Below are 17,972 nucleotides of genomic sequence, written 5' to 3' on the forward strand. Positions count from 1 at the left end.
AATTAGAAGATGTGGGGATAATGGATACAGCGTTCATCAAAGAGTCAAAGGGTTGCTGTGAAAGGTTCAGGATATACTAAGCTGGATCACCATGTTTAGTATTTCCGCTTTGAAAACTAAGATAACGCCCACCTTCTGTTGCGTTTCCCCTGTTATCGGGATGGCTGGGTTGGTGTTCTGATAAAGTGCCATTCAAAGACATACTGACCTCGAGATGAAGAGGTGTTGTAACTAGGGATCTTGGTCCAGTGGTCAAGGGCTCCCTCCCCCCATTCACTAGCGTTTCCACTAGACCCCCCGAGGACATCCTGAGATCCATCAAGGGAATCAATAATATCTGCAGAGAAGTAAGGATCCTCCACAGTATAACAGAAGCCAGCATGGTCCTGAGAAGCAGGATGAAAGGGAGAGGGATCCGCAGGTTCACTCCAGTGCTCTTTGTTTGCTGGAGCTAGTTCCCAGTAAGGGCGAGTGAAGCTGAGATCCTCCAGCCCGTCCAGCACCCCTCTGTACTGGTCCAGGTTATTCAAGGAACGTGATGTGTGTTCCTGGCGAAGGTCCCACAAGGCTCCCATCATTCCCTGGCCACATTCCTCCCCTGGATAGCCCTGAGTAAAAGGATTTGATTTCACCCTGCATACTGGTATCTTACCACCAGGCCCATCTCTAGGGTTTGTTAATCCTGAAGACAGGTAACTGTCCTCTGTCCTGTCTGAGTCTAAGCTGAGGACATTCTCCTGATCTATCCCCCAGCTATTGTTGTGGATAAACATAGAAAGGTGCTGCCGCCTTCTAATTTCAGACAAGCCTGCGCTGCTGCACCTTATATCTGCATCAGGGTCGTAAGAGTCTGTGTGCCTCACGGGGCTGAAGCTGTGCCGGGTGCTCTGTGGCTGAGTGTTGGCCTGGTATGCAGAGGAAGTCAATGGTGCAATTTCTTGTGCAAGATCAAAACAATGATTAAGAGTTTTCTCTGGCCTTTCCTCATCTGAATATCTGAGTAGAAAAAGCACAAATACACATAGTCATTTCATATCATATATTAAATTTAAAAATGAAAGAACACTTGACAGGGAAACTGACAGAACTTCACCACTGATTAAAGTTACCAACTTTGTGAAGCCTAAACCTGGGACATGACTGGGGGGGGGGGGGGGCAAAACGTTATTCTTTTTATTAACCCTGTAAAACCGCATATCTGTATCACACATTATATATATATACCCAAAAATAACATTTTACTAAACCTGTGGGGACACCAGGACCTGCTCCCTAAAAAGGAGACTGTCCCGGGAAAATCAGGGTGGTTATTAATACAGACATACATTTACAGCTCAGCTACAATAAAGATATTTTCAGTCTATTACTAATGCAAAAAAACCAAACAAACAAACAAGCAGACAATGAATCTGATGCTGTCATAAAAGCACTGCTTTCCTGCCGGCCACTCTGGCCATTATAAAGTTTGAAAAGCATACCTGTAAACTTGCACTGGTTCCACAATATTAGATTCTTGGCTTGCTGTTGTCTCACTTTCAGATGAGATATCCAAAGGTGTAGATAGACTCTGTAAAGGACAGTGAATGCACTATTAAAACTGAAACTAACTGATGGGAGTAGTTTGATGTATCTTCAATCAAAATAATAAATACAGAACACTCAAATAATAATACATTGAGATGGTATATTTGCAAATGTTTGCTGCAGTGCAAAATGAGTTGCCTTTTCTTCCAAAACCGGGAAACAAACCCTCCAGGGTAAAGAGTGAAACTAACAAGTTAATGAAAGGGCTACAACAGTCACCCATGATGTTTTGTTCTCCGTTTAAATCTCATTTTTCTTTTCTGACAAACTGGCATGCAGTATCCTTGGAAATAGCCCAAAGTAGCCCCATTTGTGCCAATACTGTATATTAGGACTTTGCCTAAGAAGGGTCCAGCAGCTGCCTCTAGCTGCCTGGAACTCTGCTGTAGTGATAAACACTGTGTATGTGGTGGCTTCACTTCACAGTATTTACATTCTGCTCCAAAGTGTGAAGAGGGTTGAAAAACATGGGCAGGGTTGATTAACAGTTACTCACACAGCAATGTAGATGTTTGCAATTAAAATGATATACACCATTATATGCTAGTGTGCCGCATACATGTGTAATTTGTGTTTGAGTGCAATGGATGTAAAACTAATATCAGCTGACGTTAAAAATCAACAAAGTCGTAGATGTGACAGATACCATTAGACCAAGGTAATGTTTTCATTTTATCTACATTCATATCAATGTAAAAGAGGTAGGAAAAGAAATACAGTTATTGGCCCTATTAATATGTTAGTAAGATATTACCATTTAACAAATAAAAAAGTGGAGTAAAATCATTTCTAATATTCATGAAACAGCTCTAGACTGCTGGTAAATAAGCCATCAACAGTCTAGAACACTTTCATGACCATAGAAGATCTTTTAATTAAGAAAAACAGACTTTGAAAAAGCATTCCTAAAATGACTCATGATAAGAGAGATAATCCGTCTGATTGAAACTTTCTATGAGCTGGCATTGTGAGCGGAAACTACACCCACACTATGTCTCAGTGTGAGCACCACTTTGTGTCATGCTAGACTCTGAGGAGACAGGCTGGGTGCTGCAGTGCAGAGCTGGTTCCTGCTTCAGTCGGGAGTGGAGTCCATCACCAGGCCCTAATGAACCCACCTGCTCAGGCAGCCCAGTGAAGAGGTTCTGAAAGAGCATGCTGGCTTTCGCCTCTGCTGAGCCAAGAGGCAAACATTGTCCTCCTCACAAAACCCCAGCTTCAAAACTGCCACTGAAGCATGCAATCCTATGCATGGTACTGTATGTATGGATGATGTTGCTAAGTGGCTGCTTTTGCCTATTGAAGTCACAGAATCACTAGTATAGAGGTTCAGTTATGGACAGGCTTGCTACTCAATTCTAACAGTACAGAAAACAGGCATGCTCCAAAGACATTTGATAAAGACCTGACGGTGCAGCACAAAAAGTGAAAGGTTTAAAATGTTGCCATGATGTAAACATGGAAACTACAGAAAAGCAGCAGCTTTAAGACATGAGTAAATGAAAGCAGAGCTTCAACGTGAGTAAATGAAAGCACAGCTTCAAGACATGAGTAAATGAAAGCAGAGCTTCAGGACATGAGTAAATGAAAGCAGAGCTTCAAGACATGAGTAAATGAAAGTAGAGCTTCAAGACATGAGTAAATGAAAGTAGAGCTTCAAGACATGAGTAAATGAAAGCAGAGCTTCAACGTGAGTAAATGAAAGCAGAGCTTCAAGACATGAGTAAATGAAAGCAGAGCTTCAAGACATGAGTAAATGAAAGCACAGCTTCAAGACATGAGTAAATGAAAGCAGAGCTTCAAGACATTAGTAAATGAAAGCAGAGCTTCAATGTGAGTAAATGAAAGCAGAGCTTCAAGACATTAGTAAATGAAAGTAGAGCTTCAAGACATGAGTAAATGAAAGCAGAGCTTCAAGACATGAGTAAATGAAAGCAGAGCTTCAAGACATGAGTAAATGAAAGCAGAGCTTCAAGACATGAGTAAATGAAAGCAGAGCTTCAAGACATGAGTAAATGAAAGCACAGCTTCAAGACATGAGTAAATGAAAGCAGAGCTTCAAGACATTAGTAAATGAAAGCAGAGCTTCAATGTGAGTAAATGAAAGCAGAGCTTCAGGACATGAGTAAATGAAAGCACAGCTTCAAGACATGAGTAAATGAAAGCACAGCTTCAAGACATGAGTAAATGAAAGCAGAGCTTCAAGACATGAGTAAATGAAAGTAGAGCTTCAAGACATGAGTAAATGAAAGTAGAGCTTCAAGACATGAGTAAATGAAAGCAGAGCTTCAACGTGAGTAAATGAAAGCAGAGCTTCAAGACATGAGTAAATGAAAGCAGAGCTTCAAGACATGAGTAAATGAAAGCACAGCTTCAAGACATGAGTAAATGAAAGCAGAGCTTCAAGACATGAGTAAATGAAAGCAGAGCTTCAACGTGAGTAAATGAAAGCACAGCTTCAAGACATGAGTAAATGAAAGCAGAGCTTCAGGACATGAGTAAATGAAAGCAGAGCTTCAAGACATGAGTAAATGAAAGTAGAGCTTCAAGACATGAGTAAATGAAAGCAGAGCTTCAAGACATGAGTAAATGAAAGCAGAGCTTCAAGACATGAGTAAATGAAAGCACAGCTTCAAGACATGAGTAAATGAAAGCAGAGCTTCAAGACATTAGTAAATGAAAGCAGAGCTTCAATGTGAGTAAATGAAAGCAGAGCTTCAAGACATGAGTAAATGAAAGCAGAGCTTCAAGACATGAGTAAATGAAAGCAGAGCTTCAAGACATGAGTAAATGAAAGCACAACTTCAAGACATGAGTAAATGAAAGCAGAGCTTCAACGTGAGTAAATGAAAGCACAGCTTCAATACATTAGTAAATGAAAGCAGAGCTTCAAGACATGAGTAAATGAAAGCACAGCTTCAACGTGAGTAAATGAAAGCACAGCTTCAAGACATTAGTAAATGAAAGCACAGCTTCAAGACATGAGTAAATGAAAGCACAGCTTCAAGGCATTAGTAAATGAAAGCAGAGCTTCAATGTGAGTAAATGAAAGCAGAGCTTCAAGACATGAGTAAATGAAAGCAGAGCTTCAAGACATGAGTAAATGAAAGCAGAGCTTCAACGTGAGTAAATGAAAGCACAGCTTTAAGACATGATTAAATGAAAGCAGAGCTTCAAGACATGAGGAAATGAAAGCAGAGCTTCAAGACATGAGTAAATGAAAGCAGTGCTTCAAGACATGATTAAATGAAAGCACAGCTTCAAGACATGAGGAAATGAAAGCAGAGCTTAAAGACATGAGTAAATGAAAGCAGAGCTTCAAGACATGAGTAAATGAAAGTAGAGCTTCAACGTGAGTAAATGAAAGCACAGCTTCAAGACATGAGTAAATGAAAGTAGAGCTTCAACGTGAGTAAATGGAAGTCTGTTTTTTTCACACCCAGCCACATTTTTCTTTAAGGCCTTTGGCTGGTTTCTACAGTAAATGACCACATCCGACAAAAACACTATTGATAAATTAAGTTATGTGTCAGAGCTCAGCACAACCACAGGCTGTGATAAAATTGAACAGGAAGTTTCAAACTGACCCTAGTATTTGATAGTTGTACAGGACAGCGGTGCCTGTCTCATAATTTTAGTTAGGAAACAGCCACACTGGCACTCCAGTTTTGAACTGGCTCACAAAATGCTTCCACTGCTGATATTTCTAAATGGGATAAAACATGTGCAAGATATCTGAATTGATCTTACCTCAGTCACGTGCAATTTGCAATCTCTGCCCATGTTCTCTAAATGGTTCTGGAACAAGTGCTTTACTGAAGTGTAAACAAGTTCGTACTGCTCCTGAAAAGAGGGAAAAAAGACCCTTTCTTCAAATATAAAAAATTTGAATTTCTCTTAATGCCTTTATATGGCATGATATTTATGGTAGAAAATCCAATACAATTAATACCATACCCAATAACATCCCAGTTTAAACTGTATTCTATGGAATTACCTTCCAGTAAATACATAACTACATGCATATGGTGAATGTCAGCATATTGAATTTCTACCTTGGTTTGGACAAGGGACGGCCTTTGTGTTCTCATTTCCTGAACCAAATCGAAGACACTGAAGTTCTCGGGGATAATCTGAATACAAAACAGTAAAAGAAGAGAGCAGTTAAAAACCACCGAGTGAATCAATTGAGGAACCCTTCAGACTTCCCATATGGGGTCCTGTCATAAGCACACACAGATTCAAGCAGAAATCTTTCAGAACCAAAGGGAATGTCACCTCTGTTCTCCACAGATACACAGTTGTCTGTCTGAGCAATGCATCAAATATAAAATGCACTATAGATATAACATATTTGTCAATGAACCCTAAGAGTGTTGGTAGATCTGTGAATGGGTATTTGTATTCTGCCTTGGGATCCTAACACTTCTAAAATCTTTCACAGGTATAACAACATATTTGTGTGTCTGTCTGTGTGAGGTATTTTCTTGATGATCTCTTTCCAGCATTGATTTGAGATAAGAACCCTGTGACCCACCCAGTCTGACAGAGCCGGTCCCAGGTGTGGCCTGATAAAGACACAGGAGTGTCAAACTGCTGCATCAGCCACACCTTAAAGTTTGGGACACACGTTAGCTTAAATATCCATAAAGCAACTCTAAATGTGTTATTATTAGTTTTAATAATTAGTAACAAGGAATAACACTATAGTTCTGATAAAGCAGAAGGATCTCAGTGACTTCACAAGGGGCTTGACAGTGGGGCTCGTGCAACCAGCCCATCTGCATTGACCAATGTGTCCAGCAGGACAGTCTCCCGGGTGTTTCTGGAAAAACCACCGAAAGCATACATCTGGTCACAAGCGGGCCATCGACATATAAAACAGGATGACCAGCAACAGATGTGCTGCAGTGACTCCAATCCCAGAAAACTTCATTCATCGTTACTGATTACTGATAGGTGTACCCTTACCCCGTTGTTTAGCAGCTTCCAGGTGTAGTCAATGGCACATATCACTCCGGTCCTGCCACAGCCAGCACTGTTACACAAGGGAAGTAATGTCAAAACTTTACAATGCACTAGTAAGACCTCATCTAGAATATTGTGTTCAGTTCTGGTCACCTCGCTACAAAAAGGATATTGCTGCTCTAGAAAGACTGCAAAGAAGAGCAACCAGAATTATCCTGGGTTTAAAAGGCATGTCGTATGCAGACAGGCTAAAAGAATTGAATCTATTCAGTCTTGAACAAAGAAGACCACGTGGTGATCTGATTCAAACATTCAAAAGTCTAAAAGGTATTGACAATGTCGACCCAGGGGACTTTTCTAACCTGAAAAAAGAAACAAGGACCAGGGGTCACAAATGGAGATTAGATAAAGGAGCATTCAGAGCAGAAAATAGGAGGCACTTTTTTACACAGAGAATTGTGGGAGTCTGGAACCAACTCCCCAGTAATGTTTTTGAAGCTGACACCCTGGGATCCTTCAAGAAGCTGCTTGATGAGATTCTGGGATCAATAAGCTACTAACAACAAAACGAGGAAGATGGGCTGAATGGCCTCCTCTCGTTAAACAAAAAACAAATAATATAACAAACCCTATCAACACCCCCAACACAATCAGACGCAAGACTAATTATGGGATGTATGTAAAGTTCCCTGTTTTATAAATGATGCATAAATCCTTATAAAATAGTCTAATACACCATGGCAAAAGCATAACGCAGACCATGTGTACATTATGCACAGAGTTAAATACAGTGGTAATGTATCATTTAAAATGGGGGGCTGTTGCAAGGAATCAGTATTTGCAATTAAACTGGGTAAATATATCACCACTTTTTCCCCATCCATTTAAGATTCAAAAGCTTTCTTCTGCAAGAATGCATTTAGACTCCAAGAGATTTCTGACAGCTTCAGCAGCAGTGTGCTTGAATTCAAAAGGGAAATAAGATTTGGGTCTGCAATGTTTTTTTTTTAATAAGAATTGTGTCTGTAGTGTTTTTAATAAGAATTGAATCTGCAGTGTTTTTAATAAGAATTGAGTCTGCAGTGTTTTTAATAAGAATTGAGTCTGCTGTTTTTTTTTAATAAGAAGGGTCTGCAGTGTTTTTAATAATTGAGTCTGCAGTGTTTTTAATAAGAATTGAATCTGCAGTGTTTTTAATAAGAAGGGTCTGCAGTGTTTTTAATAATTGAGTCTGCAGTGTTTTAATAAGAATTGTGTCTGCAGTGTTTTTAATAAGAATTGAATCTGCAGTGTTTTTAATAAGAAGGGTCTGCAGTGTTTTTAATAATTGAGTCTGCAGTGTTTTAATAAGAATTGTGTCTGCAGTGTTTTTAATAAGAATTGAATCTGCAGTGTTTTTAATAAGAAGGGTCTGCAGTGTTTTTAATAATTGAGTCTGCAGTGTTTTAATAAGAATTGTGTCTGCAGTGTTTTTAATAATAATTGAATATGCAGTGTTTTTAATAATTGAGTCTGCAGTGTTTTTAATAAGAATTGAATCTGCAGTGTTTTTAATAAGAATTGAATCTGCAGTGTTTTTAATAATTGAGTCTGCAGTGTTTTTAATAAGAATTGAATCTGCAGTGTTTTTTTAATAAGAATTGAGTGCAGTGTTTTTAATAAGAATTGAGTCTGCAGTGTTTTTAATAAGAATTGAATCTGCAGTGTTTTTTTTAATAAGAATTGAGTGCAGTGTTTTTTTAAGCTGTTGGCCAAGCAGTCACTTCCTTTGACTAGAAAAAAAAATCTTCCATGACAGCAGGGGACGGGGGGAGGTGGGGATGGGGGGATGGGGGGACGACAGAGGTAGGAGGGTGTTAGTGCATGTGTGTGTGTCTGCCTGTGCCTGTCCGTGCGTGTCTGTGTGTGTGTGTGTGTGCACGTGTGCATGTGTGCGTGTGTGTGTGTGTTTGTGCGCGTGTGTGTGCGTGTGTGTGAAAACACTCTGAAAAACAGATAGACATCTTTGTACGTTTTATTTATAAATTGAAAACCGCAACACAGACCATGAATCAACGATCAACCTTCTTTAGGACTCTTAGTTAAACTTTTCTACACAAATGTTTGAGAGAAGATAAAGGGAAAAGGTATTGACGGTGTTGACACAGCGTGGGGATCTTCTTTCCTGGTTGGGCTCTGTTCTTACCTGCAGTGGATACAGAGTGGGACGTCATCGTGTTCCTGATAGGAACGCATTTCCCAGATCATCTCCAGCATTGGGTCTATGGAGGTGGGGACTCCATGGTCTGGCCAGTTAACATAGTGGAGTTGATAAATTGCACGACATTCCTGTAAGGAACAAGCATAGAATAAAAGTATGTACAGTAATCACACCACGGAAAAAAGCTGCTGTGTGCGAAAACTGTAAATGCTGAAGCTACAAACGATGACAACAATAAATGTTTCATCCAGTCAATGCATCAATATTCAGGATTTGCAGATTCCCATCTCTGTGCTATTCTTCACCTTGTGTGTTTTGCTCTTTCATTTAATTGTTTTCCATTTATATTACATGCGCTGCTAACAGCCAACTAGATTTGTAAGACATCAGTCAATATATTGCATACTTACATTAAATAAGGTTGCTTTAAGTATCCTAACAACATAATCGCCTTTATTTTCCTCAGATTCCTATCAAATAAAGAAAATTGAACATGTCTGAAAAGCTGTACACACACACACACACACACATATATATACACACACACAACGGAACAATAAACATGTACAAAAGAGTGGGGGTATTTTCTCAAAGTAAGTTTCAACACAACTTAGTAAGCCTGTTTTACATGAAAGCGCAGCTGCGTTCACACTGCACTGCAGAGTGGAGCTTGTAAACAGCTTTCGCATTTACATTTCTATAACACTTGTCATGCTTTAAAGAACAGGCTGCTTTTCTGGTATGTAGATAGCGCTCTGTCCTAAATTAACAGTAAATACATATTTCATAGCAGAGCGCTGAAGGTTAAAGACAGGAACCTGACCACTCCGACCACAAAAAGCAAAAGTTTCCATTGCAGTCACTTGGCAACCTCAGAAGAGATAGAATGTGCAGGTAGTAAAAAGATGTGAATAGACTTTACTACAAGTACTCTTAGGAAGATTCTTTCCTGTTAGAAACAGCAAGGTCTTCATAAGAAGTAGCAGCGATCATCACATTAAGATGCACTCACGCATGAAATGGAGAAAACGCCACACTTAAACGTCTCCTCTTCCGGGGCTGCCCAGTAACGCTCACATTTTTTCTGTGGGAAGAAAAAAATAAATGTCAATAGCCTTGAATCATATAATGTATAGATCAAAATCCCTTGTCTCCTTGCACCACTTCATTTCAATTTTTGGTGGAAGATTTAGTCACTGATGCTATGACCCTGCTGGGGTTGCATTAACAGATAGAAAACACTGGCCATTTCAACATGATTCTGACAAAATGGAAAACTGAGCTCTGACCTCTATATACGGTACTTTGTAAACTGAACTCTAACCTCTATGTACGGTACTTTGTAAAATGAACTCTAACCTCTATGTACCGTACTTTGTAAACTGAACTCTGACCTCTATATACGGTACTTTGTAAACTGAACTCTAACCTCTATGTACGGTACTTTGTAAACTGAGCTCTGACCTCTATATACGGTACTTTGTAAACTGAACTCTAACCTCTATGTACGGTACTTTGTAAACTGAACTCTGACCTCTATATACGGTACTTTGTAAACTGAACTCTAACCTCTATGTACGGTACTTTGTAAACTGAACTCTGACCTCTATATACGGTACTTTGTAAACTGAACTCTAACCTCTATGTACGGTACTTTGTAAACTGAGCTCTGACCTCTATATACGGTACTTTGTAAACTGAACTCTAACCTCTATGTACGGTACTTTGTAAACCGAGCTCTGACCTCTATATACGGTACTTTGTAAAATGAACTCTAACCTCTATATATGGTACTTTGTAAACTGAACTATAACCTCTATGTACGGTACTTTGTAAACTGAACTATAACCTCTATGTACGGTACTTTGTAAACTGAACTCTAACCTCTATGTACGGTACTTTGTAAACTGAACTCTGACCTCTATATACGGTACTTTGTAAACTGAACTCTAACCTCTATATATGGTACGTTGTAAACTGAACTATAACCTCTATGTACGGTACTTTGTAAACTGAACTATAACCTCTATGTACGGTACTTTGTAAACTGAGCTCTGACCTCTATATACGGTACTTTGTAAACTGAACTCTGACCTCTATATATGGTACTTTGTAAACTGAACTATAACCTCTATGTACGGTACTTTGTAAACTGAACTCTGACCTCTATTTACGGTACTTTGTAAACCGAGCTCTGACCTCTATATACGGTACTTTGTAAACTGAACTCTAACCTCTATGTACGGTACTTTGTAAACTGAGCTCTGACCTCTATATACGGTACTTTGTAAACTGAACTCTGACCTCTATATATGGTACTTTGTAAACTGAACTCTAACCTCTATATACGGTACTTTGTAAACTGAACTCTAACCTCTATGTACGGTACTTTGTAAACTGAACTCTGACCTCTATGAACGGTACTTTGTAAACCGAGCTCTGACCTCTATATACGGTACTTTGTAAACTGAACTCTAACCTCTATGTACGGTACTTTGTAAACTGAACTCTGACCTCTATGTACGGTACTTTGTAAACTGAACTCTAACCTCTATGTACGGTACTTTGTAGTTACATTTGGAAAGGGTTCAATATTACCAATCGGCTTTACTCGTTATTACAATTATCCAATGCGGCACCATATGTGAAATGTATTGTTTTTAAAATATAAAACACATATTGATTTAATAGCATGTATAGTGAGCCATATGGCACAATATAAAACCTATGTACCTAGTAAAATAAATAAATACAAAAATAAATCCATCTTTTGGTCTCTTACCCTTCCCATTTCAAACTCCCTGCAGGCCATTACAATAACCTGGAATTAAACAAGGTCATCGTGTCATTTCAAATCACAACATTTCTTTATAAAGGTGTTTATACCAAAATACAGTTTGTACTTATTATTAAAAAAAAAAGTATTGTGGAATCTGAAGAGATTGTCTCGTTCCTATCAAGCACACTGAGGAGATTGAATTTATTAGGACATAATGTAGTAGTTTTCTGTGTCATCAGTTCAAATTTTACCTAAAGAAGAGGCCTTTCGAGGTGTTGAGTGCTACTCTGTGTGTATTTACAGTGTAATAAACAGCATGACTTTCTGAAATACCCACACAGTGATTCTAGGTGTTTAAAGGTGTAATAAACAGCATGACTTTCTGAAATATCCACACAGTGATTCTAGGTGTTTACAGTGTAATAAACAACATGACTCTGAAATATCCACACAGTGATTCTAGGTGTTTAAAGGTGTAATAAACAACATGACTCTGAAATATCCACACAGTGATTCTAGGTGTTCAAAGGTGTAATAAACAGCATGACTTTCTGAAATATCCACACAATGATTCTAGGTGTTTACAGTGTAATAAACAGCATGACTTTATTAAATATCCACACAGTTATTCTAGGTGTTTACAGTGTAATAAACAGCATGACTTTATTAAATATCCACACAGTGATTCTAGGTGTTTACAGTGTAATAAACAGCATGACTTTATTAAATATCCACACAGTGATTCTAGGTGTTTACAGTGTAATACACAGCAAAGATGCTTCCATTCTGTTGATTACTCACTTGCACATTGTATTCCCAGATCATCCTCCAGAAATCTAAGACAGTGTTCGGCAGGGGCCCCTGAGTGGCAATGTATGCCTTTTGCCCGTATGCTCCCTAAAAAGAAATGGAAACGGTACTGATACCCTTGTAGAAACCGATATATGTTTAATGTAACTAATTATGTTACATGACATACAGTATATTGTATATTATATCATATACAGTAATCCGTCACGTATCTGACTGCGGTGGGACCAGAGTAAGGGCGGAGATGTAAAAAGTCAGATAAATGAATCCTGTTTGAAATCCCATTATACACTGCTGTAACAATTACTATGTTCACACAATTACTGTTTTGAGATTCAGCTTTTATTAGGGAGCTCCCCTAAATCCCTTGTTTAGAAAGATACAGGGTATTAATGCTTGTGACAGAGTAGCCGTTTGCCATGTGGGTGTGTGCATTTGCTGCTGAGTGTCAGGCAGGAGATCGAGACGGAGGTTGAAGTTGATATGCCCCGCAGGATTTATTTACATATCAACACACTGAACAGTTCACGTGACACTACCAGCAATGGCAGTGCATGGAGCACATACAACACAGGGTACGAAAATCTAAAGGATCTACAATCTCTGATCTAATCTTCTCTGTTCAATAATAAACTAACATAGCTGAAGAGATTGATCATGGCGGATAAACGGTTAGGGCGGCTATGTGATGGGCGGATATGCGACGGATTACTGTATTTCATATAGTATATTAAGTATATATGTTGTCTTCTATAAGGCACATATGGGTAGAATAACTGCTCATACCATAACAGGCTCAAGTGGTTTAGCTAAGCTGTACTACAATGACAATGATTAGCTGACCTTCAACCACACAGCAATCAGAGATCATGCATTCACCATAACATGGTCGCTGCAGTTGTAATGCTATTACAGTGAACTGATTATTGGCTGAAGATATAACATATTTTTGCTTATCCATGTTGAGAAGCAAAAGGGAACCTACCTTGATGAAACTTGCATTGATGAAGTCAGAATCTGTGTCCGATGTTATCAACGACAGCTTCACCCTGCTGTGATCAACTAAAACAAACAAACCAGCAAACAAACATGTGACATATTTTATGACTATGTTTACTTACATTTGTTTTTTATTTGGGAGTTATGAATAAAATATATTTTTTACTGTGGTGGTCTCTTGTAAGAAAATCTCACGTTACTCGCACTAATACCCACGTTGTTAATTTAGGGATCATTATTTTATCCATTCATACCAGTGCAATAAAACCCGATAAAACACCTCAGAAAAAATTTAAAACAAGATTACAATCAGGATGGAGGCTTGTTTGCAGGATTTAAAGCTGTATTACAGTTAAGACACGGAGGATTTAAAACAGAGTTGTGGTGAAATGTACAAAAATGCCTACACACAAAACCCCCAGAAGAATGTGCCGTGACCAGAGGGATTTCATTGTAAAAGCAGTTACTTTACATACTTTGACATAAAAAAAAATGCTCAAGCATTTTGGAAAGTAACCGAAAACACTATTTTCATACAGTATATCAAAAACGAAAGCCCCCCAAAAAAACGATTTACATAAAACTCGAAAATAGCTAAAAATAAGCACTGAAAAATACAATTAAGAAAACCTGAAAAACAGAAGCCCTATTTATAAGTACTAAGCAATTACAATTGACAAATTTTAATTACATATGTAATTACATATTGAATTGAGATAATGCATTATAAACAGCTAATAATACATCTATAAATGTGCTATAAAGGAGGTAATAAAGAATATTATATTTTCATTATGAGTACATATAGCCCCATCATCAGAAAATGTGATATTTAGCATGAAAGGGACTAAGACTCAAGTAACTGTGTTTCGTATATACTCACATGGCACTATATCTTTGTATCTGTTTTTCTTGCCATTTTCCTGTTTCTCTGCTTCTTTTGAGGGTTTTTCAGTTTTGTATTTGGTCGACTGCCTTTTTAGTCTCTGCAGAAACAAGCATGGTACTATTATTGACTCCATTCCCCACAGCTGTAGTTGTGTAGTAGCTTCATTACAAGTTTGTTAGCATAGTTGTACAATTTGCCAAAGGAATGACAATAGTGTGGCCAAGGAAATGACAAGGGTTTGCAAACCTTTCCATATTGCAAACCAGTATGGTATTGTATGAATATGTTATAAACAATAACAGTCCTATATATATATAAAAAAGTGACATGTTCACTATGGATCATATTCAATGCAATATAAGAGTTCTAACAGAGCTATCCCAGGAGACTGAATGTTGTGTTTTACATTGTTCTGTATGTGAGTTAAAATGTTTGATCTCATCATTAAAAAAAACTTACCTTTATTATTACATGTTTTTTTTAATTCAGCAGCAGGTTTTCAGTATTATTAGATCTGTGTTTTTATTCAGCAGCAGGTTTTCTGTATTATCAGATCTGTGTTTTTATTCAGTAGGTTTTCAGTATTATCAGATCTGTGTTTTTATTCAGTAGGTTTTCAGTATTATCAGATCTGTGTTTTTATTCAGCAGTAGGTTTTCAGTATTATTAGATCTGTGTTTTTATTCAGTAGGTTTTCAGTATTATTAGATCAGTGTTTTTATTCAGCAGCAGGTTTTCAGTATTATTAGATCTGTGTTTTTATTCAGTAGGTTTTCAGTATTATCAGATCTGTGTTTTTATTCAGTAGGTTTTCAGTATTATCAGATCTGTGTTTTTATTCAGTAGGTTTTCAGTATTATCAGATCTGTGTTTTTATTCAGTAGGTTTTCAGTATTATCAGATCTGTGTTTTTATTCAGTAGGTTTTCAGTATTATTAGATCTGTGTTTTTATTCAGCAGTAGGTTTTCAGTATTATTAGATCTGTGTTTTTATTCAGTAGGTTTTCAGTATTATTAGATCTGTGTTTTTATTCAGTAGGTTTTCAGTATTATCAGATCTGTGTTTTTATTCAGTAGGTTTTCAGTATTATTAGATCTGTGTTTTTATTCAGCAGTAGGTTTTCAGTATTATTAGATCAGTGTTTTTATTCAGCAGTAGGTTTTCAGTATTATCAGATCTGTGTTTTTATTCAGTAGGTTTTCAGTATTATCAGATCTGTGTTTTTATTCAGCAGTAGGTTTTCAGTATTATTAGATCTGTGTTTTTATTCAGTAGGTTTTCAGTATTATTAGATCTGTGTTTTTATTCAGTAGGTTTTCAGTATTATTAGATCTGTGTTTTTATTCAGTAGGTTTTCAGTATTATCAGATCTGTGTTTTTATTCAGTAGGTTTTCAGTATTATTAGATCTGTGTTTTTATTCAGCAGGTTTTCAGTATTATCAGATCTGTGTTTTTATTCAGTAGGTTTTCAGTATTATTAGATCTGTGTTTTTATTCAGCAGTAGGTTTTCAGTATTGTCAGATCTGTGTTTTTATTCAGTAGGTTTTCAGTATTATCAGATCTGTGTTTTTATTCAGTAGGTTTTCAGTATCATCAGATCTGTGTTTTTATTCAGCAGTAGGTTTTCAGTACAAAGGGGTTTTGAACAGACGCTGTCAGGTACAATGACAGCTGGGTTTTTGGACACACTATGCTTTTGTACCTTTATCACATGGGAAAAGAAGTGCAATCTCACTGTAACTGTGCTGCATTTAGACTGTACTTTTAAACACAGATCTGTCAGTAGGCAATGAGTTTGCAATTGATTTTAAGGCACTGAATTGAAAGTTACACAGAGCTGCCCTCTGTCCAAAGGATTGTGAATTCTCATTCATCCCGTGGATGCTGATTGGTGGGGGACACTGCTGCTGTACCCTTGAGCAAGGTACTTTACCTAAATTGCTCCAGTAAAAACCCAACTGTATAAATGGGTAATTGTATGTAAAATAATGTGTAAAAAATAATGTGTAAAAAATAATGTATTTGTATGTAAAAATAATGTGATATCTTGAAACAATTGTAAATCGCCCTGGATAAGGGTGTCTGCTAAGAAATTAATAATAATAATAATAATAATAATAATAATAATAATAATAATAATAATAATAATAATAATAATAATAATAATATGTTGTTGAAGCTGACACCCTGAGATCCTTCAAGAAGCTGCTTGATGAGATTCTGGGATCAATAAGCTACTAACAACCAAACAAGCAAGATGGGCCGAATGGCCTCCTCTCGTTTGTAAACTTTCTTAGGTAGGATGGACTTGATCAGCAACAACAGTTCACTGCTTCCAGGGGAGTCTCACATGTGTAGAGGGTCCGATGCAAACCGGGGGGGGGGGGGTTTCTAATAAATTGGCCAGTGGGTGGATCTCTATTTTGCCTCACATATTTACTGCATCTTTGTAAAGGTTAAGTGTCTGCTTCCCCACAACAGGGAATACGGCAGGGTTGTGTTCTTTTTTTGGACACAGTGATCACACATTAGATAACATTATAACTTTGTAACCAGCCACTTGTCGATACATTATTGGACTGGAGTACAGCAGGGATAACGAGCGCCAGCGACTCAGCAACACCATTAAAATTAATACGATTTTTTTTATCTTGTGGAAATTAAATCATAATAGGGGATCTGGTTCATTTAGATCATTTACATAACTGGTCTTTGCTCTAGTTTGATTATCTAATTATAACCTTGGGACTTGAAAACATACTGTTATTAGACTGAAAAATGAATTGTGGCAGCATACAGTGTTGAGTGAAAAGGTATGGTGTTATTAACACTAAATTGAAATACCATCAACTATAACAATACAATGTTTTGCTGTACTTTGAAAACACTATGGCTCCCTTCCCCTAATTTCAAACACAAAGGTATACTGAAGGAGATTTTATTTTTTCATAGTTGAATACATCACTTTCTTTAGAACAATCAAAGAGACATTTAAACCTATGATATGGTTCTTGAGTCTCTCAGAGCTCAGTGTATATCAGTGCTGTTGGAAAGTTCTTCTGGGAGATATCAATTGGAACTGAACCTCGGCCATGTTGTTCTGAACTGAGCAGCAGAACTGAAAGAGTCGCATTGTAACTCAGAAACACAGAATATACTCACTGTGAACTCATTAGCAAAGACCTCGCTAGAGTCGGCCTCTTTGCTTCGCACCGCTTCCAGGAATCTGCTCAGAACCTCTTTTTGGTCCATGTTAGAAGACCTGTATCCGCTAGCAGTGCCTTCGAGCCAAGGCTGGACATGTCATGAGTAAAAGACCCCTCTAAAGCACAGCTCTGACATGGTGTCTGTAAAAGCTTGTGGTTTTTAGCTTCTTGCGAGCCTAAGAGGAAACATTGCTAACAGGTTCTGTGGTCAGATTAAAAATATCAACGAGAACAGGGTCCTAGAGCCTTCCCTTTTCAAGACCGAAGTTTAAGCTGTGCTCACACTGACTGCAAGCACACTTCCTGCAGCTTCAATAAAGACGACAGCTAGGGGAGTGTCTCAGTGCTGCTTGTCTCAGTGATGCCTCAAACTAGGTACACTTAATTTTCTATAAACACTAAAACCTTTCTACTGTGCTTACCCTCACTGCTGCAAGCTCCCTGCAGTGGCATTGCATGCTACAGCTACTCTTAGGGGAGTGGAATAAAACAGTGTGCAATGAGCTTGCCTTGCTAGACAAACTGGTTTCTGTG

General features: G+C 37.8%; 1 protein-coding gene across 6 annotated transcripts in view; it reads right to left on the minus strand.

Moving 5' to 3' along the window:
* The window catches only part of LOC131702784 (tyrosine-protein phosphatase non-receptor type 22-like), a 39,168-nt gene extending 21,499 nt beyond the window's left edge, over window positions 1-17,669 (minus strand). For 3 of the 6 annotated variants that reach the window (XR_009309538.1, XM_059005003.1, XM_059005002.1), the window contains exons 1-13: window positions 17,395-17,667; window positions 14,224-14,326; window positions 13,327-13,403; window positions 12,333-12,428; window positions 11,535-11,573; window positions 9,765-9,836; window positions 9,163-9,222; window positions 8,738-8,880; window positions 6,556-6,622; window positions 5,640-5,717; window positions 5,335-5,427; window positions 1,479-1,567; window positions 209-996 (exon numbers count right to left, since the gene is read on the minus strand). Coding sequence is in view for 4 of the 6 variants with exons in the window: in XM_059005003.1 (XP_058860986.1) it covers window positions 209-996; window positions 1,479-1,567; window positions 5,335-5,427; window positions 5,640-5,717; window positions 6,556-6,622; window positions 8,738-8,880; window positions 9,163-9,222; window positions 9,765-9,836; window positions 11,535-11,573; window positions 12,333-12,428; window positions 13,327-13,403; window positions 14,224-14,326; window positions 17,395-17,484 (1,795 nt within the window). In the remaining 2 variants the exon portion in view is untranslated. Of the gene's footprint in view, window positions 1-208; window positions 997-1,478; window positions 1,568-5,334; window positions 5,428-5,639; window positions 5,718-6,555; window positions 6,623-8,737; window positions 8,881-9,162; window positions 9,223-9,764; window positions 9,837-11,534; window positions 11,574-12,332; window positions 12,429-13,326; window positions 13,404-14,223; window positions 14,327-17,394 lie in introns of all 6 variants that reach the window. The other 3 variants (XM_059005004.1, XM_059005005.1, XR_009309539.1) reach the window with 2 other exon arrangements.
* Window positions 17,670-17,972: the final 303 nt, after the last annotated feature.

The sequence above is a fragment of the Acipenser ruthenus genome, chromosome 30 (genome assembly GCF_902713425.1).
Source record: "Acipenser ruthenus chromosome 30, fAciRut3.2 maternal haplotype, whole genome shotgun sequence".
Taxonomy (NCBI): Eukaryota; Metazoa; Chordata; class Actinopteri; order Acipenseriformes; family Acipenseridae; genus Acipenser; species Acipenser ruthenus.